General features: G+C 37.8%; 2 protein-coding genes across 3 annotated transcripts in view; both read right to left on the bottom strand.

The window, feature by feature from the left end:
* The window catches only part of LOC115768651 (piezo-type mechanosensitive ion channel component-like), a gene marked incomplete at its 5' end in the record, with an annotated part of 139,268 nt that overhangs the window by 27,118 nt on the left and 85,729 nt on the right, over nt 1-26,421 (bottom strand). The window lies entirely within an intron of this gene.
* LOC115768652 lies at nt 21,022-25,399 on the bottom strand. Of its 2 annotated transcripts, none has more exons than XM_030713329.1 (2): nt 25,278-25,399; nt 21,022-21,596 (listed from the first exon to the last, which is right to left on the bottom strand). In XM_030713329.1, exon 2 carries the CDS (start codon nt 21,464-21,466, stop codon nt 21,134-21,136), a length of 333 nt encoding a protein of 110 aa, XP_030569189.1. In that variant the 5' UTR covers nt 21,467-21,596; nt 25,278-25,399; the 3' UTR covers nt 21,022-21,133. The 2 variants fall into 2 exon arrangements, with proteins under 2 accessions (XP_030569189.1, XP_030569188.1); XM_030713328.1 differs by lacking the exon at nt 25,278-25,399 and adding an exon at nt 22,309-24,314.

Here is a 26,421-nt window from a genome sequence, read left to right as displayed (position 1 = left end):
TAAAAATTTCCAACAGAAGGAAAAAGACTTTTAAAAAAAGCTCGAAAGAGTCTAAAAAAAGTTTACGATAAACGGAATCACAAAGTGTTAGCAAAAATAAAGACTTGAAAGTCAACCAAAAATGTTCAACAATATCAAACCACGTTGAGTAGAAAATATTATCACATTTGTTTGTGCGAATTATACATAATCAGAATAAGACAAGGGAATACCCTGAACCCTCTTATTCCAACACCAAATAAATTAAAAAAAAAAATTCCCGTGGCAGGGTTCGAACTCGCAACTGACCGCATTACTTGCTGACGACTCTACTCAACAAAAAAGTTGGGTTATTAACTTGATTTATAGCTCTAGGGTGGTAGCGGGGAGGTGGCTATAGGTAAAAAATTAAAGATACTTGACATATAAATAATATTCTAGGAGCAACATATCATCTTTGGTGACTCTATCTCCTATTATTTACCCAATTTGCTCAAAAAAAAGGATGTCGATATCGATTCGGAAACAAAATCGATCTGTGCAGGCACTAGGAGCACCTACATCTAAAATTTCAAGTCTCTCGCTCTTATAGGTTCTGAGATCCTTGCGTTCATACATACGGACGGACGGACGGACAGACAGACGGACATGGCTAGATCGACTCGGCTATTGATGCTGATAAAGAATATATATATTTAATGGGGTCGGAGATGCTTCCTTCTGTCTGTTACCTTCATTTGAATTTTGCACAAATACAATATACCCTTATACCCATTTTCAATGGGTTAAGGGTATAAAAACGTAACACTGCAAACCCAGGGCATAAAAATCAGCAAAAGAAAGCTGAAACCCCAAACCAAAGTAATAAAAGGTATACCAACTAATTTAGGTTCAATCAAGTTGTACAAAACTAGAATTTTGTTCAAACCAACAAGACTCCTCAACCTTCACCGGAGCCCATGGATGCAAAAAAGTGCTAACAATCCCCAAAATCGTAATTCTGCGCAACCGAAGAAACGAGATGACGCTCCTTCTCCTTCGGTTCAGCAAGTTAACAAGCTCATGAGTATTAATAACCTTGAGCAATACCATTTTTTAGGGGAAGAGAGGGAGAACTCCCCTTTATTTTCAGAATAGAAAAAAAACAAGCAAGAGGTTCTAGTCGGGAGCTCCCGACTAGGGGATACGCTGAACTCTCTTCTTCCAACATCAAATGCATATATATATTCTATTTTAGAAGCTATATGTCAAGTTTGGTGACTCTAGCTCTTATTATTTACCAAAATTGCCCAAAAAACAGAATATCGATATCGATTTTATCGACTGCTTGGAAACGGAGTAAGTTATCGATTATCGGAAACAAACTCGATCTGAGCGGGAACTAGGAGCATCTACATCTAAAATTTCAAGAAATTTCTTTAACATAGTAGATGGCAACAAAAATATGTCCGAATTTTTCCCCCGATCGCATATGCGAAACTTGTTAGAAATAGATGTAGAACATATTGAAACATTTTTGTCCGCTCTAACAATTCACCATAGAATAGACTCAAACAATAGACAAGTGCTCATTAATACTGATACAGAAACAAAAAAGGGTGAAGTCTTAAACACCCCACATTTATTTGAAACACTTATGACTCGAATTAGAATGCTCATTACAGAAATTCAAAATTACGAGCTATTCGAAGTCAAGTTTCGCTGATCAGCCCACAGAAGTCCCCAAAGTTAATTTGATGGAAGTAGCTAACATCAAAATATTGCAATCTGATAATAAAATGCACATGTTAATCGAATACCCGAATGTTAAGCAAGTATGTAAGAAAAAACTAATTCTAACAGTATCCCATAACCACACTATCATACAAATCCAAGACAACATAGTTGCAGAGTGCGACGATGGAATAGTAGCTAAATAAATGAGAACCTACCAACCACGCCACCTTTTACAAAATATCAACAAAAGAGAGTTGCGCCCGAGAAGTTAATGCCATATGCCTAGCCAATTGCCGCACGCAACCGAGCCACCTACTGCCTATTTCCATAGTAGAGGAGGGAATAATCGTCATCAACGAACAATGCGCCAAGGTCAGTGTCGACGAGGGGCCTATGGTAACATTAGAAGGAACGCATCTCATCACGTTCGAGCGCATTCTTAGCTTAAGTTCTATGTCTTAGTTCTTTAAGTTTCAGTTTTGTATGAATATTTGAAGTGCTCGATGTTCAAATAAAGTTCTTGCTCCGGCAATTGACGTGAAATATAAATATCATTTGCTGAATTGCTGAGCCCCAAGGCCAGTAATAGGAATTTGAATCCCCACCTTAATCCTTGTCTTCGACTTAAGACAAACTACATCCTGAAGACGGTTTAGATCTCAGAGTGGAACCGGCAGGGTTCTTCGCTAAATACTCAACTCAATTTGTATTAATTCATCAATCAACATCTTTTGGACTATCTATTTATTTGACATAAGCAGCATTATAAATTATTAAAAGCACGTAATTGTATTAAATATTTACGAAAAATAATTTTTAAATTAACTGCGCAGATTTATGGTAACAGTATTTGTTTGTATGAGAATATATAAACATTAATTCTTCACTTGGCTTTTATAAAGATATTAGTTTTTGAATGATAAAATGATGTTTTGCTTAAATTGAAATTTTATTGATTTAATTGAAAGTACATCCATAATTATACTCAATGATACATCATTGAGTAATAATTCTATATATTCAGTGGTTTTTGTATCAAAAGCTCTTTTGCAAAATACTTGGTGCGAGATAGCGAGGTGGCAATCACAAATTGGAAACACAACACCCGGCTGTCTACAGCTATTTGCAGTGAACCTTGCAGTAAAATAACAATTTTTTTTTTCATTTGAATACATAAAATATATATGAATATATAAAATTCTCTATAACAAAAACGAATATTGTTGTGGCAACACCGAGTTGAGCTTACATTTATCGATACCGATAACGATGGGGATCATCACGACTCGAGAGCACGACGAGGAGAGTTAGAGCTGCATCGATTAAAACTACGACTAATTCAAGAAAACGTAAACTGATGTGTACAATAATAAACTAGTTACTCAGGATAACAAAAGTGGTGACCCCGACGTGATCGTAACGGTCGTCTGCAGTCGTCATACCATGCAGCAACATCGCAAAATCGAACCAGAAAGTGGCGCTACAAATGACATAACACAATTTGCGTTCTGTACAGCCGAAACCAAACGAAATCGTCGACGAAGACCAATTTTTTTTTAATCCGACGACAACATTATAACGCCTGAGATTAAGATTCAACTGGATGCCATGGAGAACAACATGCAGCAAATTTGGAATGCTGTTGAATTCTCACTCGAATATGCGTGTACAAATTATCACCCAGCTACCCAGCTAACAAGAAAAGGATAATTAATATAAGGAGAAAGAAAGGCTATCTTCAGCACGCCGAAGATCGAATACCCTTGCAGACCCAACCTTTTCATAATGCTTATAGTGCTTTGCCCGTATCTAAGAAGCACAGGGAAAATAGGTAATGCCGAGTTTAGTCAAGATATCTTGATAAACAAAATGTATTTTCATACAAAAACTTAATTTTCGACCGATCGTTCCTATGGGAGCTATATGATATGGTGGTCCGATCTTAATAGGATTTTACATATATATTAGGAGCTTAGTAAAACTAACAATCGCCGAGTTTGGTCAAGATATCTTGATAAACAAACTGTTTTTTCATACAAAAACTTCGTTTTCGACCGATAGTTCCTATGGCAGCTATATGATATAGTGGTTCGATCCAGCTGGTTTTAACATATGTGCTGCGTGCAACAGAAAGAGGGACTTTTAGCTTTAAAACTGAGAGACTAGTTGGCATAAAAACAGACAAACGAACATGGCTCTATCGACTCGGCTGTTGATGCTGATCAAGAATATATATACTTTATGGGGTCGGAGATGTCTCCTTCTATGCGTTACACATTTCATGACAATATAATAATACCCTGTGCAAGGGTATAAAAAATATCAATAGTGATTCGCGAGTGAGCAAAGTGCCGATATACATTTCAGAATTGCTCACGATAAGAGCATTAAAAATTTCCTATACACGGAAATATAGTGTGTCTCTAAAAGAAGCATTAAAAATTTCCAACAGAAGGAAAAAGACTGTTTTAAAAAAAGCTCGAAAGAGTCTAAAAAAAGTTTACGATAAACGGAATCACAAAGTGTTAGCAAAAATAAAGATTTGAAAGTCAACCAAAAATGTTCAACAATATCAAACCACGTTGAGTAGAAAATATTATCACATTTGTTTGTGCGAATTATACATAATCAGAATAAGACAAGGGAATACCCTGAACCCTCTTATTCCAATACCAAATAAATTAAAAAAAAAAATTCCCTTGGCAGGGTTCGAACTCGCAACTGACCGCATTACTTGCTGACGACTCTACTCAACAAAAAAGTTGGGTTATTAACTTGATTTATAGCTCTAGGGTGGTAGCGGGGAGGTGGCTATAGGTAAAAAATTAAAGATACTTGACATATAAATAATATTCTAGGAGCAACATATCATCTTTGGTGACTCTATCTCCTATTATTTACCCAATTTGCTCAAAAAAAAGGATGTCGATATCGATTCGGAAACAAAATCGATCTGTGCAGGCACTAGGAACACCTACATCTAAAATTTCAAGTCTCTCGCTCTTATAGGTTCTGAGATTCTTGCGTTCATACATACGGACGGACGGACGGACAGACAGACGGACATGGCTAGATCGACTCGGCTATTGATGCTGATCAAGAATATATATATTTAATGGGGTCGGAGATGCTTCCTTCTGTCTGTTACATTCATTTGAATTTTGCACAAATACAATATACCCTTATACCCATTTTCAATGGGTTAAGGGTATAAAAACGTAACACTGCAAACCCAGGGCATAAAAATCAGCAAAAGAAAGCTGAAATCCCAAACCAAAGTAATAAAAGGTATACCAACTAATTTAGGTTCAATCAAGTTGTACAAAACTAGAATTTTGTTCAAACCAACAAGACTCCTCAACCTTCACCGGAGCCCATGGATGCAAAAAAGTGCTAACAATCCCCAAAATCGTAATTCTGCGCAACCGAAGAAACGAGACTACGCTCCTTCTCCTTCGGTTCAGCAAGTTAACAAGCTCATGAGTATTAATAACCTTGAGCAATTCCATTTTTAAGGGGAAGAGAGGGAGAACTCCCCTTTATTTTCAGAATAGAAAAAAAACAAGCAAGAGGTTCTAGTCGGGAGCTCCCGACTAGGGGATACGCTGAACTCTCTTCTTCCAACATCAAATGCATATATATATTCTATTTTAGAAGCTATATGTCAAGTTTGGTGACTCTAGCTCTTATTATTTACCAAAATTGCCCAAAAAACAGAATATCGATATTGATTTTATCGACTGCTTGGAAACGGAGTAAGTTATCGATTATCGGAAACAAACTCGATCTGAGCGGGAACTAGGAGCATCTACATCTAAAATTTCAAGCAATTTCTTTAACATAGTAGATGGCAACAAAAATATGTCCGAATTTTTCCCCCAATCGCATATGCGAAACTTGTTAGAAATAGATGTAGAACATATTGAAACATTTTTGTCCGCTCTAACAATTCACCATACAATAGACTCAAACAATAGACAAGTGCTCATTAATACTGATACAGAAACAAAAAAGGGTGAAGTCTTAAACACCCCACATTTATTTGAAACACTTATGACTCGAATTAGAATGCTCATTACAGAAATTCAAAATTACGAGCTATTCGAAGTCAAGTTTCGCTGATCAGCCCACAGAAGTCCCCAAAGTTAATTTGATGGAAGTAGCTAACATCAAAATATTGCAATCTGATAATAAAATGCACATGTTAATCGAATACCCGAATGTTAAGCAAGTATGTAAGAAAAAACTAATTCTAACAGTATCCCATAACCACACTATCATACAAATCCAAGACAACATAGTTGCAGAGTGCGACGATGGAATAGTAGCTAAATAAATGAGAACCTACCAACCACGCCACCTTTTACAAAATATCAACAAAAGAGAGTTGCGCCCGAGAAGTTAATGCCATATGCCTAGCCAATTGCCGCACGCAACCGAGCCACCTACTGCCTATTTCCATAGTAGAGGAGAGAATAATCGTCATCAACGAACAATGCGCCAAGGTCAGTGTCGACGAGGGGCCTATGGTAACATTAGAAGGAACGCATCTCATCACGTTCGAGCGCATTCTTAGCTTAAGTTCTATGTCTTAGTTCTTTAAGTTTCAGTTTTGTATGAATATTTGAAGTGCTCGATGTTCAAATAAAGTTCTTGCTCCGGCAATTGACGTGAAATATAAATATCATTTGCTGAATTGCTGAGCCCCAAGGCCAGTAATAGGAATTTGAATCCCCACCTTAATCCCTGTCTTCGACTTAAGACAAACTACATCCTGAAGACGGTTTACATCTCAGAGTGGAACCGGCAGGGTTCTTCGCTAAATACTCAACTCAATTTGTATTAATTCATCAATCAACATCTTTTGGACTATCTATTTATTTGACATAAGCAGCATTATAAATTATTAAAAACACGTAATTATATTAAATATTTACGAAAAATAATTTTTAAATTAACTGCGCAGATTTATGGTAACAGTATTTGTTTGTATGAGAATATATAAACATTAATTCTTCACTTGGCTTTTATAAAGATATTTATTTTTGAATGATAAAATGATGTTTTGCTTAAATTGAAATTTTATTGATTTAATTGAAAGTACATCCATAATTATACTCAATGATACATCATTGAGTAATAATTCTATATATTCAGTGGTTTTTGTATCAAAAGCTCTTTTGCAAAATACTTGGTGCGAGATAGCGAGGTGGCAATCACAAATTGGAAACACAACACCCGGCTGTCTACAGCTATTTGCAGTGAACCTTGCAGTAAAATAACAATTTTTTTTTTCATTTGAATACATAAAAAATATATATGAATATATAAAATTCTCTATAACAAAAACGAATATTGTTGTGGCAACACCGAGTTGAGCTTACATTTATCGATACCGATAACGATGGGGATCATCACGACTCGAGAGCACGACGAGGAGAGTTAGAGCTGCATCGATTAAAACTACGACTAATTCAAGAAAACTTAAACTGATTTGTACAATAATAAACTAGTTACTCAGGATAACAAAAGTGGTGACCCCGACGTGATCGTAACGGTCGTCTGCAGTCGTCATACCATGCAGCAACATCGCAAAATCGAACCAGAAAGTGGCGCTACAAATGACATAACACAATTTGCGTTCTGTACAGCCGAAACCAAACGAAATCGTCGACGAAGACCAATTTTTTTTTAATCCGACGACAACATTATAACGCCTGAGATTAAGATTCAACTGGATGCCATGGAGAACAACATGCAGCAAATTTGGAATGCTGTTGAATTCTCACTCGAATATGCGTGTACAAATTATCACCCAGCTACCCAGCTAACAAGAAAAGGATAATTAACATAAGGAGAAAGAAAGGCTATCTTCAGCACGCCGAAGATCGAATACCCTTGCAGACCCAACCTTTTCATAATGCTTATAGTGCTTTGCCCGTATCTAAGAAGCACAGGGAAAATAGGTAATGCCGAGTTTAGTCAAGATATCTTGATAAACAAAATGTATTTTCATACAAAAACTTAATTTTTGACCGATCGTTCCTATGGGAGCTATATGATATAGTGGTCCGATCTTAATAGGATTTTACATATATATTAGGAGCTTAGTAAAACTAGCAATCGCCGAGTTTGGTCAAGATATCTTGATAAACAAACTGTTTTTTTATACAAAAACTTCGTTTTCGACCGATAGTTCCTATGGCAGCTATATGATATAGTGGTTCGATCCAGCTGGTTTTAACATATGTGCTGCGTGCAACAGAAAGAGGGACTTTTAGCTTTAAAACTGAGAGACTAGTTGGCATAAAAACAGACAATCGGACAAACGAACATGGCTCTATCGACTCGGCTGTTGATGCTGATCAAGAATATATATACTTTATGGGGTCGGAGATGTCTCCTTCTATGCGTTACACATTTCATGACAATATAATAATACCCTGTGCAAGGGTATAAAAAATATCAATAGTGATTCGCGAGTGAGCAAAGTGCCGATATACATTTCAGAATTGCTCACGATAAGAGCATTAAAAATTTCCTATACACGGAAATATAGTGTGTCTCTAAAAGAAGCATTAAAAATTTCCAACAGAAGGAAAAAGACTGTTTTAAAAAAAGCTCGAAAGAGTCTAAAAAAAGTTTACGATAAACGGAATCACAAAGTGTTAGCAAAAATAAAGATTTGAAAGTCAACCAAAAATGTTCAACAATATCAAACCACGTTGAGTAGAAAATATTATCACATTTGTTTGTGCGAATTATACATAATCAGAATAAGACAAGGGAATACCCTGAACCCTCTTATTCCAATACCAAATAAATTTAAAAAAAAAATTCCCTTGGCAGGGTTCGAACTCGCAACTGACCGCATTACTTGCTGACGACTCTACTCAACAAAAAAGTTGGGTTATTAACTTGATTTATAGCTCTAGGGTGGTAGCGGGGAGGTGGCTATAGGTAAAAAATTAAAGATACTTGACATATAAATAATATTCTAGGAGCAACATATCATCTTTGGTGACTCTATCTCCTATTATTTACCCAATTTGCTCAAAAAAAAGGATGTCGATATCGATTCGGAAACAAAATCGATCTGTGCAGGCACTAGGAACACCTACATCTAAAATTTCAAGTCTCTCGCTCTTATAGGTTCTGAGATTCTTGCGTTCATACATACGGACGGACGGACGGACAGACAGACGGACATGGCTAGATCGACTCGGCTATTGATGCTGATCAAGAATATATATATTTAATGGGGTCGGAGATGCTTCCTTCTGTCTGTTACATTCATTTGAATTTTGCACAAATACAATATACCCTTATACCCATTTTCAATGGGTTAAGGGTATAAAAACGTAACACTGCAAACCCAGGGCATAAAAATCAGCAAAAGAAAGCTGAAATCCCAAACCAAAGTAATAAAAGGTATACCAACTAATTTAGGTTCAATCAAGTTGTACAAAACTAGAATTTTGTTCAAACCAACAAGACTCCTCAACCTTCACCGGAGCCCATGGATGCAAAAAAGTGCTAACAATCCCCAAAATCGTAATTCTGCGCAACCGAAGAAACGAGACTACGCTCCTTCTCCTTCGGTTCAGCAAGTTAACAAGCTCATGAGTATTAATAACCTTGAGCAATTCCATTTTTAAGGGGAAGAGAGGGAGAACTCCCCTTTATTTTCAGAATAGAAAAAAAACAAGCAAGAGGTTCTAGTCGGGAGCTCCCGACTAGGGGATACGCTGAACTCTCTTCTTCCAACATCAAATGCATATATATATTCTATTTTAGAAGCTATATGTCAAGTTTGGTGACTCTAGCTCTTATTATTTACCAAAATTGCCCAAAAAACAGAATATCGATATTGATTTTATCGACTGCTTGGAAACGGAGTAAGTTATCGATTATCGGAAACAAACTCGATCTGAGCGGGAACTAGGAGCATCTACATCTAAAATTTCAAGCAATTTCTTTAACATAGTAGATGGCAACAAAAATATGTCCGAATTTTTCCCCCAATCGCATATGCGAAACTTGTTAGAAATAGATGTAGAACATATTGAAACATTTTTGTCCGCTCTAACAATTCACCATACAATAGACTCAAACAATAGACAAGTGCTCATTAATACTGATACAGAAACAAAAAAGGGTGAAGTCTTAAACACCCCACATTTATTTGAAACACTTATGACTCGAATTAGAATGCTCATTACAGAAATTCAAAATTACGAGCTATTCGAAGTCAAGTTTCGCTGATCAGCCCACAGAAGTCCCCAAAGTTAATTTGATGGAAGTAGCTAACATCAAAATATTGCAATCTGATAATAAAATGCACATGTTAATCGAATACCCGAATGTTAAGCAAGTATGTAAGAAAAAACTAATTCTAACAGTATCCCATAACCACACTATCATACAAATCCAAGACAACATAGTTGCAGAGTGCGACGATGGAATAGTAGCTAAATAAATGAGAACCTACCAACCACGCCACCTTTTACAAAATATCAACAAAAGAGAGTTGCGCCCGAGAAGTTAATGCCATATGCCTAGCCAATTGCCGCACGCAACCGAGCCACCTACTGCCTATTTCCATAGTAGAGGAGAGAATAATCGTCATCAACGAACAATGCGCCAAGGTCAGTGTCGACGAGGGGCCTATGGTAACATTAGAAGGAACGCATCTCATCACGTTCGAGCGCATTCTTAGCTTAAGTTCTATGTCTTAGTTCTTTAAGTTTCAGTTTTGTATGAATATTTGAAGTGCTCGATGTTCAAATAAAGTTCTTGCTCCGGCAATTGACGTGAAATATAAATATCATTTGCTGAATTGCTGAGCCCCAAGGCCAGTAATAGGAATTTGAATCCCCACCTTAATCCCTGTCTTCGACTTAAGACAAACTACATCCTGAAGACGGTTTACATCTCAGAGTGGAACCGGCAGGGTTCTTCGCTAAATACTCAACTCAATTTGTATTAATTCATCAATCAACATCTTTTGGACTATCTATTTATTTGACATAAGCAGCATTATAAATTATTAAAAACACGTAATTATATTAAATATTTACGAAAAATAATTTTTAAATTAACTGCGCAGATTTATGGTAACAGTATTTGTTTGTATGAGAATATATAAACATTAATTCTTCACTTGGCTTTTATAAAGATATTAATTTTTGAATGATAAAATGATGTTTTGCTTAAATTGAAATTTTATTGATTTAATTGAAAGTACATCCATAATTATACTCAATGATACATCATTGAGTAATAATTCTATATATTCAGTGGTTTTTGTATCAAAAGCTCTTTTGCAAAATACTTGGTGCGAGATAGCGAGGTGGCAATCACAAATTGGAAACACAACACCCGGCTGTCTACAGCTATTTGCAGTGAACCTTGCAGTAAAATAACAATTTTTTTTTTCATTTGAATACATAAAAAATATATATGAATATATAAAATTCTCTATAACAAAAACGAATATTGTTGTGGCAACACCGAGTTGAGCTTACATTTATCGATACCGATAACGATGGGGATCATCACGACTCGAGAGCACGACGAGGAGAGTTAGAGCTGCATCGATTAAAACTACGACTAATTCAAGAAAACTTAAACTGATTTGTACAATAATAAACTAGTTACTCAGGATAACAAAAGTGGTGACCCCGACGTGATCGTAACGGTCGTCTGCAGTCGTCATACCATGCAGCAACATCGCAAAATCGAACCAGAAAGTGGCGCTACAAATGACATAACACAATTTGCGTTCTGTACAGCCGAAACCAAACGAAATCGTCGACGAAGACCAATTTTTTTTTAATCCGACGACAACATTATAACGCCTGAGATTAAGATTCAACTGGATGCCATGGAGAACAACATGCAGCAAATTTGGAATGCTGTTGAATTCTCACTCGAATATGCGTGTACAAATTATCACCCAGCTACCCAGCTAACAAGAAAAGGATAATTAACATAAGGAGAAAGAAAGGCTATCTTCAGCACGCCGAAGATCGAATACCCTTGCAGACCCAACCTTTTCATAATGCTTATAGTGCTTTGCCCGTATCTAAGAAGCACAGGGAAAATAGGTAATGCCGAGTTTAGTCAAGATATCTTGATAAACAAAATGTATTTTCATACAAAAACTTAATTTTTGACCGATCGTTCCTATGGGAGCTATATGATATAGTGGTCCGATCTTAATAGGATTTTACATATATATTAGGAGCTTAGTAAAACTAGCAATCGCCGAGTTTGGTCAAGATATCTTGATAAACAAACTGTTTTTTTATACAAAAACTTCGTTTTCGACCGATAGTTCCTATGGCAGCTATATGATATAGTGGTTCGATCCAGCTGGTTTTAACATATGTGCTGCGTGCAACAGAAAGAGGGACTTTTAGCTTTAAAACTGAGAGACTAGTTGGCATAAAAACAGACAATCGGACAAACGAACATGGCTCTATCGACTCGGCTGTTGATGCTGATCAAGAATATATATACTTTATGGGGTCGGAGATGTCTCCTTCTATGCGTTACACATTTCATGACAATATTATAATACCCTGTGCAAGGGTATAAAAAATATCAATAGTGATTCGCGAGTGAGCAAAGTGCCGATATACATTTCAGAATTGCTCACGATAAGAGCATTAAAAATTTCCTATACACGGAAATACAGTGTGTCTCTAAATGAAGCATTAAAAATTTCCAACAGAAGGAAAAAGACTGTTTAAAAAAAGCTCGAAAGAGTCTAAAAAAAGTTTACGATAAACGGAATCACAAAGTGTTAGCAAAAATAAAGACTTGAAAGTCAACCAAAAATGTTCAACAATATCAAACCACGTTGAGTAGAAAATATTATCACATTTGTTTGTGCGAATTATACATAATCAGAATAAGACAAGGGAATACCCTGAACCCTCTTATTCCAACACCAAATAAATTTAAAAAAAAATTCCCTTGGCAGGGTTCGAACTCGCAACTGACCGCATTACTTGCTGACGACTCTACTCAACAAAAAAGTTGGGTTATTAACTTGATTTATAGCTCTAGGGTGGTAGCGGGGAGGTGGCGATAGGTAAAAAATTAAAGATACTTGACATATAAATAATATTCTAGGAGCAACATATCATGTTCAAAAAATCGATCTGTGCAGGCACTAGGAGCACCTACATCTAAAATTTCAAGTCTCTCGCTCTTATAGGTTCTGAGATCCTTGCGTTCATACATACGGACGGACGGACGGACAGACAGACGGACATGGCTAGATCGACTCGGCTATTGATGCTGATCAAGAATATATATATTTAATGGGGTCGGAGATGCTTCCTTCTGTCTGTTACATTCATTTGAATTTTGCACAAATACAATATACCCTTATACCCATTTTCAATGGGTTAAGGGTATAAAAACGTAACACTGCAAACCCAGGGCATAAAAATCAGCAAAAGAAAGCTGAAACCCCAAACCAAAGTAATAAAAGGTATACCAACTAATTTAGGTTCAATCAAGTTGTACAAAACTAGAATTTTGTTCAAACCAACAAGACTCCTCAACCTTCACCGGAGCCCATGGATGCAAAAAAGTGCTAACAATCCCCAAAATCGTAATTCTGCGCAACCGAAGAAACGAGACTACGCTCCTTCTCCTTCGGTTCAGCAAGTTAACAAGCTCATGAGTATTAATAACCTTGAGCAATACCATTTTTTAGGGGAAGAGAGGGAGAACTCCCCTTTATTTTCAGAATAGAAAAAAAAACAAGCAAGAGGTTCTAGTCGGGAGCTCCCGACTAGGGGATACGCTGAACTCTCTTCTTCCAACATCAAATGCATATATATATTCTATTTTAGAAGCTATATGTCAAGTTTGGTGACTCTAGCTCTTATTATTTACCAAAATTGCCCAAAAAACAGAATATCGATATCGATTTTATCGACTGCTTGGAAACGGAGTAAGTTATCGATTATCGGAAACAAACTCGATCTGCGCGGGAACTAGGAGCATCTACATCTAAAATTTCAAGCAATTTCTTTAACATAGTAGATGGCAACAAAAATATGTCCGAATTTTTCCCCCAATCGCATATGCGCAACTTGTTAGAAATAGATGTAGAACATATTGAAACATTTTTGTCCGCTCTAACAATTCACCATAGAATAGACTCAAACAATAGACAAGTGCTCATTAATACTGATACAGAAACAAAAAAGGGTGAAGTCTTAAACACCCCACATTTATTTGAAACACTTATGACTCGAATTAGGATGCTCATTACAGAAATTCAAAATTACGAGCTATTCGAAGTCAAGTTTCGCTGATCAGCCCACAGAAGTCCCCAAAGTTAATTTGATGGAAGTAGCTAACATCAAAATATTGCAATCTGATAATAAAATGCACATGTTAATCGAATATCCGAATGTTAAGCAAGTATGTAAGAAAAAACTAATTCTAACAGTATCCCATAACCACACTATCATACAAATCCAAGACAACATAGTTGCAGAGTGCGACGATGGAATAGTAGCTAAATAAATGAGAACCTACCAACTACGCCACCTTTTACAAAACATCAACAAAAGAGAGTTGCGCCCGAGAAGTTAATGCCATATGCCTAGCCAATTGCCGCACGCAACCGAGCCACCTACTGCCTATTTCCATAGTAGACGAGGGAATAATCGTCATCAACGAACAATGCGCCAAGGTCAGTGTCGACGAGGGGCCTATGGTAACATTAGAAGGAACGCATCTCATCACGTTCGAGCGCATTCTTAGCTTAAGTTCTATGTCTTAGTTCTTTAAGTTTCAGTTTTGTATAAATATTTGAAGTGCTCGATGTTCAAATAAAGTTCTTGCTCCGGCAATTGACGTGAAATATAAATATCATTTGCTGAATTGCTGAGCCCCAAGGCCAGTAATAGGAATTTGAATCCCCACCTTAATCCTTGTCTTCGACTTAAGACAAACTACATCCTGAAGACGGTTTACATCTCAGAGTGGAACCGGCAAGGTTCTTCGCTAAATACTCAACTCAATTTGTATTAATTCATCAATCAACATCTTTTGGACTATCTATTTATTTGACATAAGCAGCATTATAAATTATTAAAAACACGTAATTATATTTAATATTTACGAAAAATAATTTTTAAATTAACTGCGCAGATTTATGGTAACAGTATTTGTTTGTATAAGAATATATATATAAACATTAATTCTTCACTTGGCTTTTATAAAGATATAATTTTTGAATGATAAAATGATGTTTTGCTTAAATTGAAATTTTATTGATTTAATTGAAAGTACATCCATAATTATACTCAATGATACATCATTGAGTAATAATTCTATATATTCAGTGGTTTTTGTATCAAAAGCTCTTTTGCAAAATACTTGGTGCGAGATGGCGAGGTGGCAATCACAAATTGGAAACACAACACCCGGCTGTCTACAGCTATTTGCAGTGAACCTTGCAGTAAAATAACATTTTTTTTCATTTGAATACATAAAATATATATGAATATATAAAATTCTCTATAACAAAAACGAATATTGTTGTGGCAACACCGAGTTGAGCTTACATTTATCGATACCGATAACGATGGGGATCATCACGACTCGAGAGCACGACGAGGAGAGTTAGAGCTGCATCGATTAAAACTACGACTAATTCAAGAAAACTTAAACTGATTTGTACAATAATAAACTAGTTACTCAGGATAACAAAAGTGGTGACCCCGACGTGATCGTAACGGTCGTCTGCAGTCGTCATACCATGCAGCAACATCGCAAAATCGAACCAGAAAATGACAAATGACATAACACAATTTGCCTTCTGTACAGCCGAAACCAAACGAAATCGTTGACGAAGACCAATTTTTTTTTAATCCGACGACAACATTATAACGCCTGAGATAAAGATTCAACTGGATGCCGTGGAGAACAACATGCAGCAAATTTGGAATGCAGTTGAATTCTCACTCGAATATGCGTGTACAAATTATCACCCAGCTACCCAGCTAACAAGAAAAGGATAATTAACATAAGGAGAAAGAAAGGCTAAGATCGAAGATCGAAACCCTTGCAGACCCAACCTTTTCATAATGCTTATAGTGCTTTGCCCGTATCTAAGAAGCACAGGGAAAATAGGTAATGCCGAGTTTAGTCAAGATATCTTGATAAACAAAATGTATTTTCATACAAAAACTTAATTTTCGACCAATCGTTCCTATGGGAGCTATATGATATAGTGGTCCGATCTTAATAGGATTTTACATATATACTAGGAGCTTAGTAAAACTAACAATCGCCGAGTTTGGTCAAGATATCTTGATAAACAAACTGTTTTTTCATACAAAAACTTCGTTTTCGACCGATAGTTCCTATGGCAGCTATATGATATAGTGGTTCGATCCAGCTGGTTTTAACATATGTGCTGCGTGCAACAGAAAGAGGGACTTTTAGCTTTAAAACTGAGAGACTAGTTGGCATAAAAACAGACAAACGGACAAACGAGAATGGCTCTATCGACTCGGCTGTTGATGCTGATCAAGAATATATATACTTTATGGGGTCGGATTGTCTACTTCTATGCGTTACACATTTCATGACAATATTATAATACCCTGAGCAAGGGTATAAAAAATATCAATAGTGATTCGCGAGTGACCAAAGTGCCGATATACATTTCAGAATTGCTCACGATAAGAGCATTAAAAATTTCCTATACACGGAAATACAGTGTGTCTCTAAAAGAAGTATTAACAATTACCAACAGAAGGAAAAAGACTGTTTTAAAAAAAAGCTCAAAAGAGTCTAAAAAAAGTTTACGATAAACGGAATCACAAAGTGTTAGCAAAAAAAAAGACTTGAAAGTCAACCAAAAATGTTCAATAATATCAAACCACGTTGAGTAGAAAATATCATCACATTTGTTTGTGCGAATTATACATAATCAGAATAAGACAAGGGAATACCCTGAACCCTCTTATTCCAACACCAAATAAATTAATAAAAAAAGTTCCCTTGGCAGGGCTCGAATTTGCAACTGACCGTATTACTTACTGTCGACTCTACTCAACAACCACACCAGCAAAAAAAAAAAAAAATAATACTTTCCCCGGTAGGGCTCGAACTCGCGACAGACCACACCACTTGCTATGCCTCTACTCAGCAGCCACACCAACAATTAAGTACTTATGATAAAAAAAGGAACTAAATAACATTACAAAAAAAAGATGCAATTACCATGCTATTAGAATGCGAAGCAGACGCGCATGAATGTGTGTGTGTACATGTATACAGAAATTCTTAAAGCTGCTGCCCCATTCAATTGCGCAGTTGCATATAACTTTGGTTTATCTTAATCGATCTTTATGAAATTTTCTACAGTATATCTCATTGTACCATAGAATATTTGTGTATTCTGAAAAAAATCAATTGCATTTAAATTGTGGTTTAAATTGGTTGGCAATAAAAGTTGGGTTATTAACTTGATTTATAGCTCTGGGGTGGTAGTGATAGGTATGAAATGAAAGATACTTAAAATATCTATAATATTTTAGAAGCAACATATCATGGTTGGTGGCTCTAGCTCTTATTATTTACCCAATTTGCTAAAAAAAACAGGATGTCGATATCGATTTTTATCGATTGTTTGGAAACGGAGTAAGTTATCGATTATCGGAAACAAACTCGATCTGTGCAGGCAATAGGAGCACCTACATCTAAAATTTCAGTATCTAGCTCTTATAGGTTCTGAGATCCTTGCGTTCATACATACGGACGGACGGACGGACAGACAGACGGACATAGATAGATCGACTCGGTTATTGATGCTGATCAATAATATATATACTTTATGGGGTCGGCGAAGCTTCTTTCTGCCTGTTACATACATTTGGATTTTACACAAATACAATATACCCTTATACCCATTTTTAACATGTTCAATCTACACGCAGATCTATTAGTCGACTATAATCTACTGAAGTTGATTAAAGCAGTAATCGACTTATGAAATGGAACTCTGATCCATAATGACAAAACGGAAAATATTAATTTTGTAAAAAATGTCCAGGAAACGGTTGGCAATTTAAAAATTTCTAGCGAAGACTCTTATTTGGACTTCCAAAGCAGAAAATGTAACTCATTTTCCCTATTTAATGTATCCAATACAGAACCATCGCCATTAAGTGACGCTGATAGCCCACGTATCCAAGAAAATAAAGTTGACGATAGTCCTAAGGACGAAAAGCAAAAGAAGAAAAAAGTAAAAAAGACAAGTTCTTCTTTGTGCAAAATAAATCATTCCATTAATGAACTTGAATATCCTTGAGTAACAAGTCGTTCAACAAATACAAATCAAGCATTCTCAGAATCAAACGTGTATTCCTTTTATAACAGATATTAGAGGAGAGATAGGAACAGTAAGCGAAAATGCCATTCATAGTAAGCAATATCCTTATCCTCATTCAGCTAATAATTTCGCTTGTCAGGAAATAAAAAGGATGTTAAACGAAAACATAGTAGGGCCCAGCGGAAGTCCTTATAATGCCCCGGTACGGGTAGTAGGAAAAAAGGGTTTTAATGAAGATGGATTCCGATAGGTATCCAATGCCTGATCCTTCAGTTATCTTGCCCAACCTAGGCAAAGCAATACTCTTCTCAACAGTAGATCTAGAATCTGGTTTTCATCAGACTCTAATAAAATTAGCTCGATCGACTCGGGTATTGATGCTGATCAAGAATATATATACTTTATGGGGTCGGTGATGTCTCCTTCTATGCGTTACACATTTCATGACAAAATTATAATACCCTCTGCAAGGGTATAAAAAGAAAAAAAGTTCCCTTGGCAGGGTTCGAACACGCAACTGACCACCTTACTTGCTAACGACTCTACTCAACAGCCACACCAGCCAAAAAAAAAAAAGGCAAGTAGGGCTGGAACTCGCGACAGACCGCACCACTTGCTATACCTCTACTCAACAGCCACACCAATAATTGTGTAACATTGAGAAAAATTAAAATAGCAACACAAAGAGTAATCGCAATTGCAATTGTTGATAGAAGTCGAAGCAGACGCGCATGAATGAATGTAAATGTATACTGAAAATCTTGAAGTTTTCGCTAGCTGCCCCATACAAATGAGCAGTTAAATATAACTTTGGTTTTTTCTTAACCGATCTTAACGAAATATTCTACAGTATATCTTATTATACCATAGAATATTTCTGTATTCTCAAAAAGTCAATTGCATTAAATAGGCGAGCAAATAAGTTGGGTTATTAACTTGATTTATAGCTCTGAGGTGGTAGTGGGGAGGTGGCGATTGATATAAAATAGAAGATACTTGATGTATATATAATATTCTAGAAGCAACATATCAAATTTAGTGACTTTAGCTCTTAATATTTACCCAAACACAAAAAATGGGATGTCAATATCGATTTTTATCGATCTGCGCACACTAGGAGGATCTACAGCTAAAATTCAAGTCTCTATCTCTTATAGGTTCTGATATCCTTGCGTTCATAAAGATAATATTAATTTCTAACCTATTTATGTTTTTTATGTATTTTTAGAATGCACATTTCATATATTCATCTGGTTTATTGACGATAATTTGGAAAAATAACTTAAATTCTTTAAAAATGAAAACAATATTATCATTATCATTTAAAACAATAATAAGCAAAAGTCAAATCAATTCTGCAATTTTCAAAGAAGTTACCAAAATCACGAATCTTTCAAAAATTAATTAATGTACATTACTTTTAAACTAGAAAGAAAGGCTATCTTCGGCAGATCGAATATCTAAAACCGTTGCGGACCCAACATTTTCATATCTAAGAATCTTTTCGTATCTAAGAATTACAGGGAAAATAGTTAGTGCCGAGTTTGGTCAATATATCTTGGTAAACAAAAAAGGTTTTTAATCAAACACCAAGTTTTCGACTGATTGTTCCTATGGCAGATATATGATATAGTAGTCAGATGTAAATAAACTTTTGCATGTATATGAGGAGCCTCGTGAAACTAATAAAGGCCGAGTTTGGTCAAGGTATCTTGATAAACAAAGTATTTTTCATACAACTTCATTTTCGACAGATCGTTCCTATGCCAGCTATATGATATAGTGATCAGATTTTAATAGGGTTTTGCATATTGTAAGGAAGCTTCCGGCCGGGGTATAATTCTCAGTCTTACCAGGTCTAGCGAGTTACAAGTTACCAAACCCAGATCTACCTATACACACCTACACCATCGGGCCGTGGCCTCGCACCAACTCCACTACCTAAACATCAACCGGCAATGCCCACCCCGGAGCCACAATCTCGTACCCCATGCCCCTCGTTTGAGGTTAGGTCAAACACCGGTTAGTTCCGATGTTAAGGTAAGCTGGGTTACCAGGAAACAGAGAATAATCCAATACTTTCTACATAATTACAACGTTGGCACTTTATTCACTATTATTCATTCCGACCTTATCGTAAATCCTAAGCTAAACCCTGCCGCACTGTTTTCTGGAGCCCTAGCGCTCCACTACACCATCTATGATTTCGTTTATCTCGCGCAGCACTTCTACTCACCCTTAATGTTCAATCCCAAGTGTCGGCACGCTCGCCGGCAAGCAATGCGCTCGCTTCGGCTGCTCAACTTCGCCGCGAGCTTTCGCAACTTCGCCTCTAAGCTTTCGCTCTTCGCCGCCGAATTGAAGTTGAGCTCTCAAAGACCGATCGACAACGCACGGTTGCAGCGGCGGCCGGCGGTTAAATTCAAACTCACTATTTAAATCAATTATAATATTCGCGGCTCCTTGCCTCTTTACTCCTAATCGAACTGCTTATATTACTGATGGCTCCTTGCCTCTTATTTCACTAAGATCTTAACCTAATATAATTAATACTTATATCTAAAAAAAATTAATACGTTGTCCCGCCAGCGGCTCCTTGCCGTAATTTGGCCAAAGGGATGACGACTCCTTGCCGTGAAAACTGTGGGGTGGCTGGTCTCATTAGCCTCACAATATATAAGAGGAAAATAGTAAAACTAATAAATTCCGAGTCTGGTCAAGATATCTTGATAAACTAAATTTTTTTCATACAACAACTTAATTTACGACCGATCGTTCACATGGCAGCTATATGATATAGTGGTCCGATCTTAATAGGAATTTGCATATTTATGAGGAGCATAGTAAAACTAATAAATGCCGAGTTTGGTCAAGATGTGTTGATAATCAAAATGTTTTTTTATACAACAACTTAATTTTCCACACAGATAAGACCCGTGTTTAGTTCAGTGCGTGTATTTTTAGCTGCAGGTTTTTAAGAAGACTAGTGATGGTAAAGTGAATGGTTGATTAGTGATGTACGTTTTAAGAAAATTTACAACACGAGTGTTTGATACTAAATCAATTGACGTTCTGCTGCGAACATGCTCCCCCCGTTTGAAGTCGCAGGCTTTCCATCGAAGTGGTCTGGATAGGCAGAACGGCGATCTTTGTGATAGCTTTCTTGACAAGTGCGCTTGCAGTTTGAATGATGGCCACCTGCACAACACCGTCATCTCCTTTTATTGGTCTGTCGACTCGGCCGAGAGGCCATCTCAGGGAGGTAATGTTGTCCTCCTTGAGCAGCACGATGTCGCCAGGTTGAAGATTTCTCTTAGGAGCGCGCCACTTTCCACGCTCCTGCAGCAGTGAGAGGTAAGCGATGCTCCACTTCTTCCAAAAGGTCTGCTGCATGTAGCAAACACGTTGCCAGCAGCTAAGACGATCGATGTTCAGATGCGTCAAGTCGGGCTCGTCAGTAGAAGCGTTGGACTTGGACAGAGAAAGTGGCCAGGCGTAAGTACCTCCAAGTCACTTGAATTTTCTGTAATGGGACAGAGCGGTCTTGAATTTACTATGGTAGATATTTGGCAAAAAAGGGTTCGAAGTTCATGAAATGAGAGAACAGCATTTTAACGGTTAAAATGATGTTTGGCTGACTTCACTGTGGCTTCCCGTAGGCCACCAAAATGTGGCGATCCTGGCGGAATAAAGTGCCAAGTGATACCCAGCGCCAAGCATTCGTTGACGATCAGGCTGCGTTTAGGCTCACTCATGAAAAGTTTCCTTAGCTCCTTCAATTCATTTCGTGCGCCGACGAAATTGGTCGCATTGTCAGACCAAATGGAATTTGGCTTGCCTCTTAGACTGACGAATCGTTACAACGCAGCAATAAAAGACGGAGTAGAAAGATCTTCTACTAGCTCTAAGAGCGTTGCCTTTGTTGAGAAGCAAACAAAAATGGAGATATAGCATTTTGTTGGCGACCGATTTCTGACGCGGTCTGCTGGTAGTGGAGCCATGACTTGTTCCAAAATTTTGGGTCGCAAGCCATGTATTTCATAATTTGCTACCGGTGTCATAGCAAACCGTGGAAATTTCAGACTACAAACAAATGAGAGTTGCGAAGTGAGCTGAACCCAAACTGAATGCAATGACTGCGGAAGGCTTTCGTCCCAGTTGACCTTCTCTTCCCAAAGTGCTTGAAAAAAAATCTTCAGTTTGGTGATGATGGGTGAAATTAATTACTGCTTTACTTGATGTCGAATTTTACTGGCTTCCTCAATGGAATCCCCTCCAGAGATCAAATCATCGACATAGAAGTCCAGGCGGATGATCTTGGCAGCCAGTGGGAAATTGTGCTCCTCGTTGTAGGTAAGCTGTTGCATCGTGTGGATGGCTAAAAACGCAGCAGGCTTAGTTCCGTATGTAACCGTATCCGAAGAGTATGTTTTATTCCGGGCACGCGGATTTTCGCGCCATAAGATGCATTGCAGGAACTGGTCTGGAGGTGTTATGCGTACGCAACGATGCATCTTGATGTCAGCGCAGACTGCAACCTTGAAAAGACGAAATCTAAGCAGTATGTTGAAGATTTTTGGCTGAATGGGTGGACCAGCTAGTAGTAGCAAATCATTTAGGGATGCGCCTGATGTCGACTTAGCGGATCCGTCAAAAACGATGCGCAGTTTCGTTGATTTGCTGTCCGGCTTCTCCACCCAGTGATGTGGCAAATGAAACTGAGGTTTAGTTTGATTGTTAGTAACAAGCAACATACGACCCAGACTTATATATTCTTGCATGAACGCAGAATCTTTATACTTTAGTTGGTGATTTCTGCTAAGCTTGCATTCGAGACCTTTGAACCGTCTTAAAGCGCGATGATAAGAATCACCCAAGGCATCGAAGATCGTTTTCGCAGGCAGGCACACGGAATATAGGTCTGAGATGAGGCGTGCGCAGCCTTGCACAAATAATTTGTCACAGAGAGCGTCTTCATCAAAAGGAATGGGTGTGGAGCCACAGCAATTGTCGACCTCCCAAAAGCTTTTGACGATGCAGGACAGCGAATCCTCTACTGGGCATGGGTTGGTCTCATTAAGAAGAACAGCTAAAGATGTCTTACGTGAAAATCCGCCAGAGACGATCCACCCGAGTTTCGCCTTCTGGAGTCTCGGCAAGTTAATATCAATGCGAATCTGACCAACACAAATGAGCTCGAAAAATTGGCTAGCACCAAGTAGTAGATCGATCCGCTGGCTCTAAAAGAACGATGGGTCAGCGAGTTTGATGTTTTGGGGAATTTTCCAACCGGCAACGTCGATTTCAAAATGAGGCTGATATTCTGTTATTGTACGCGTTATGACGGCGGAAAATACTGTGCTGAATTTTCTGTTATGCGACTGAGCAGGAGCATCAGCAGACAAGTTAGAGGTTAAAGCTGCCAATGCCAATGCATGATATCGAGACGTTCGAATGATGAGTTGACAGCTGAAGAGTTTTGGCGAGTCTGCTGGTAATAAAGTTGTCCAGCAATGCGCGGCAGGGTATGTATGCTTCAGAGCGGCTCCTGGCGTATAGCCAGGACAGCTTCAAGTGTGATGTATCAGAGGCAGTCGTAATGAGAGCTGATGAGTTTTGAGGCAGCGTAGACGGAATATGAAAATGCATATCTCTAGCAGCCTGCGTGTTTTGTGCACTATGATCAAACTTAAGTTTGGAGTCATGTGCAGCAAAGAGTGGTGGACAATGTCTGCTTTTTCAGGCCTGATCAGCACTGCTGCAAGCTATGGCCCTTTTGTAAGCAATTCAAGCAAAGAAGCATACGTTCGGCTTCCTTATGGCGCAGATTGGGTGACAAATTTAAAAATCAAGTGCATTTAGCGAGATAATGATCTTTAGATTCGCAAAGTTGTTGATTAGATGAGACAATAAGTGTGTTGCGATATGCTTTGGATAAGTTTTTGCCCACCTGCAGGCTAGGTGTATGTGCCGTTGCGCTCCCCAAGTTTTCCAACATTAACATCTCTTTTCCAGATATGCTGACATATCCTTTCACGTTGGCAATTTATCTACTGAAAGTGCCTATTCCCATCGTAAGCTGCCTGCAGAACTGTTCTCGACTCCTGATAGCCCGAATATAGCCCGTACTTTGCCCTGAAAATACAATAATTTATTATTAAATCGCTTAATGGGCAATTCCAAGGACTTGTCGTAATTAGCGTCGGTAGGCTCCAATGACCTTATCGTGTCGATAGCAGCGCTATCTATGTTGCAATTTTTCAATCTTACGCAGATCTTCGTTGTTTCCGATGACTGTGTTGTACATGCCGTAGAAATCGGGCCAATCCTCGTAGGCACCGCTGAACCTGGGTAGCTACAACTTCGGTAAACGAGACTTACGGCTATGCGATTGTGACATTGTATTTGTCTCCTCAATGTAGCCGCGGATTGTAGTAAAGTTTGGGCAGGTCATGCGTACCTTGTTTACAGAATGCGGATGACGAGTGAGCTTCGATTTAACGTCCCAGTATAGCTGAGTAAATTCCGCACGGGTGTCTGATGCTAACTCCAGCAGGTCCAGATTTCCGAGCCCTGACTGGGAGTTCTCAAATGCTGACTTCATGTGGTCCACCGAACCATTGTATCGGTTTCATCGAAGCTTTCCAAATCGTCAGCGCTCAAATATGTGTTCATAGCTGCGAGCTGACGCTTAACTGATGCGCACTTAGCTCTGCAGAAGTCTATTTCGCTTGGCTCCATTTCACCTCTGCCCGTAGAAAGCGAACTTGCTGGTGGTTTCATTGTACAGAGTGTTCGCTGTACTTAGTCTTGCCGCCAAAATTAGCAAAAAGCGCGCGAAAGTGTACTGGATGCCCATGACAAACAGCGAAATTTAAGCGGGGGCAAAGCGCAGAGCCGATTACAGTTAGTTTCGAGCACGTATATGTATGTATGTATGTATTGCTAGATCTGAGGCATCGAACTGCAATGTGTGAGTGTGTGTGTGTGCACTTGGTTGAGGCTTTTTTTCGAGTGCGGGAATGGATGTGTTTAGCGCTGAACTGCACTAATCAGGTTTGTTATTATTTAGCCGCTCACAAACCGATATGAGTGCGTATGAGTGTGTCTGACTGCGGCGGCCAAGACAACAACGTTCGATACGAGAAAAGAAATTAAGAGAAAGAAAAGGGTGAAAAATAATGAAAAACTACGTCGGGGTTACCAATGTTTGAGGAGATGCTGCTTTGCATCCCACTTCGGCCTTTTATCAATTTAATTTTTACTTTTAATTATTTCAAACAGATAAGACCCGATTTTAGTTCAGTGCGTGTATTTTTAGCTGCAGGTTTTTAAGAAGACTAGTGATGGTGAAGTGAATGGATGATTGGTGATGTAAGTTGTAAGAATATTTACAAAGTATTTTAAAGTGACAATGAGAATGCAGCATAACATGATATTATATGTTTAATACCAAATCAATTGACGTTCTGCTGCGAACAGATTCTATAGAAGCTATATAATATAGTGGTCCGATCTTAATAGGATTTTGCATATTTATGTGGAGCATAGTAAAATTAATAAATGCCGAGTTTGTTTAAGATATCTTGTTAAACAAAATGTTTCATCATACAAACAACTTAATTTTCGACCGATCGTTCCTATTGTAGCTATATAGTAGTCCGATCCAGCTGGTTTTGATATATGTGCTGCGTGCGACAGAAAGAGGGACTTCTGCAAAGTTTCATAAAGATTGCTTTAAAGCTGAGAGACCAGTCGCATTTTTATTGTTGAACTCTTTCTCTTTTATGTAGATCGTGTCGTTCCAAAAGTGCACCAATTACGTGCCCCTTATGTGATGAGTGGTGTTGTCGTCTATTTCTTCTACCTTTGGTAGGTATGTGGTCATCGTTGCTGAACTCGCACAGCGATTCTTTGCCCTGTACTAAATTAGCAATTCATTTTATAACTATTTCTTAATTAATTTGTTGTAAATCTATTACATGAATAATATTGGATGATGAGGTTTTTAATTTCCCTGTGCCTAGTTATGGTGTGTGCGTCAGTGAAGTTTGTAATATCCAGAGGCAAGCTTATAAGGAGCAGAACAATCGTGCAATGGAATCAAACTAAGTCATTAGACATCTGGTTTGAGTGAATGGGAATCATTATTTGTAATAAACATATATATTTTTTTTCAAACTAAATAGACATTCTGGTTATGTTCCCAGAAAGTCTCGGTCATTCTACGTTAATTTTGTTAGTTAATCGATTTTATACGCTGAACCCAATAAAAATGGGTAAAAAGAGTATATTGTATTTGTGCAAAATGCAAATGTATGCAACAAGCAGAAGGAAGCATCTTCGAC

The sequence above is a fragment of the Drosophila novamexicana genome, unplaced genomic scaffold (assembly GCF_003285875.2).
Source record: "Drosophila novamexicana strain 15010-1031.04,08,12 unplaced genomic scaffold, DnovRS2.1 tig00001892-arrow-arrow-pilon, whole genome shotgun sequence".
Lineage (NCBI taxonomy): Eukaryota > Metazoa > Arthropoda > Insecta > Diptera > Drosophilidae > Drosophila > Drosophila novamexicana.
The sequence above is the reverse complement of the archived record's forward strand: the minus strand, read 5'-3'. Positions and strand labels throughout refer to the sequence as shown.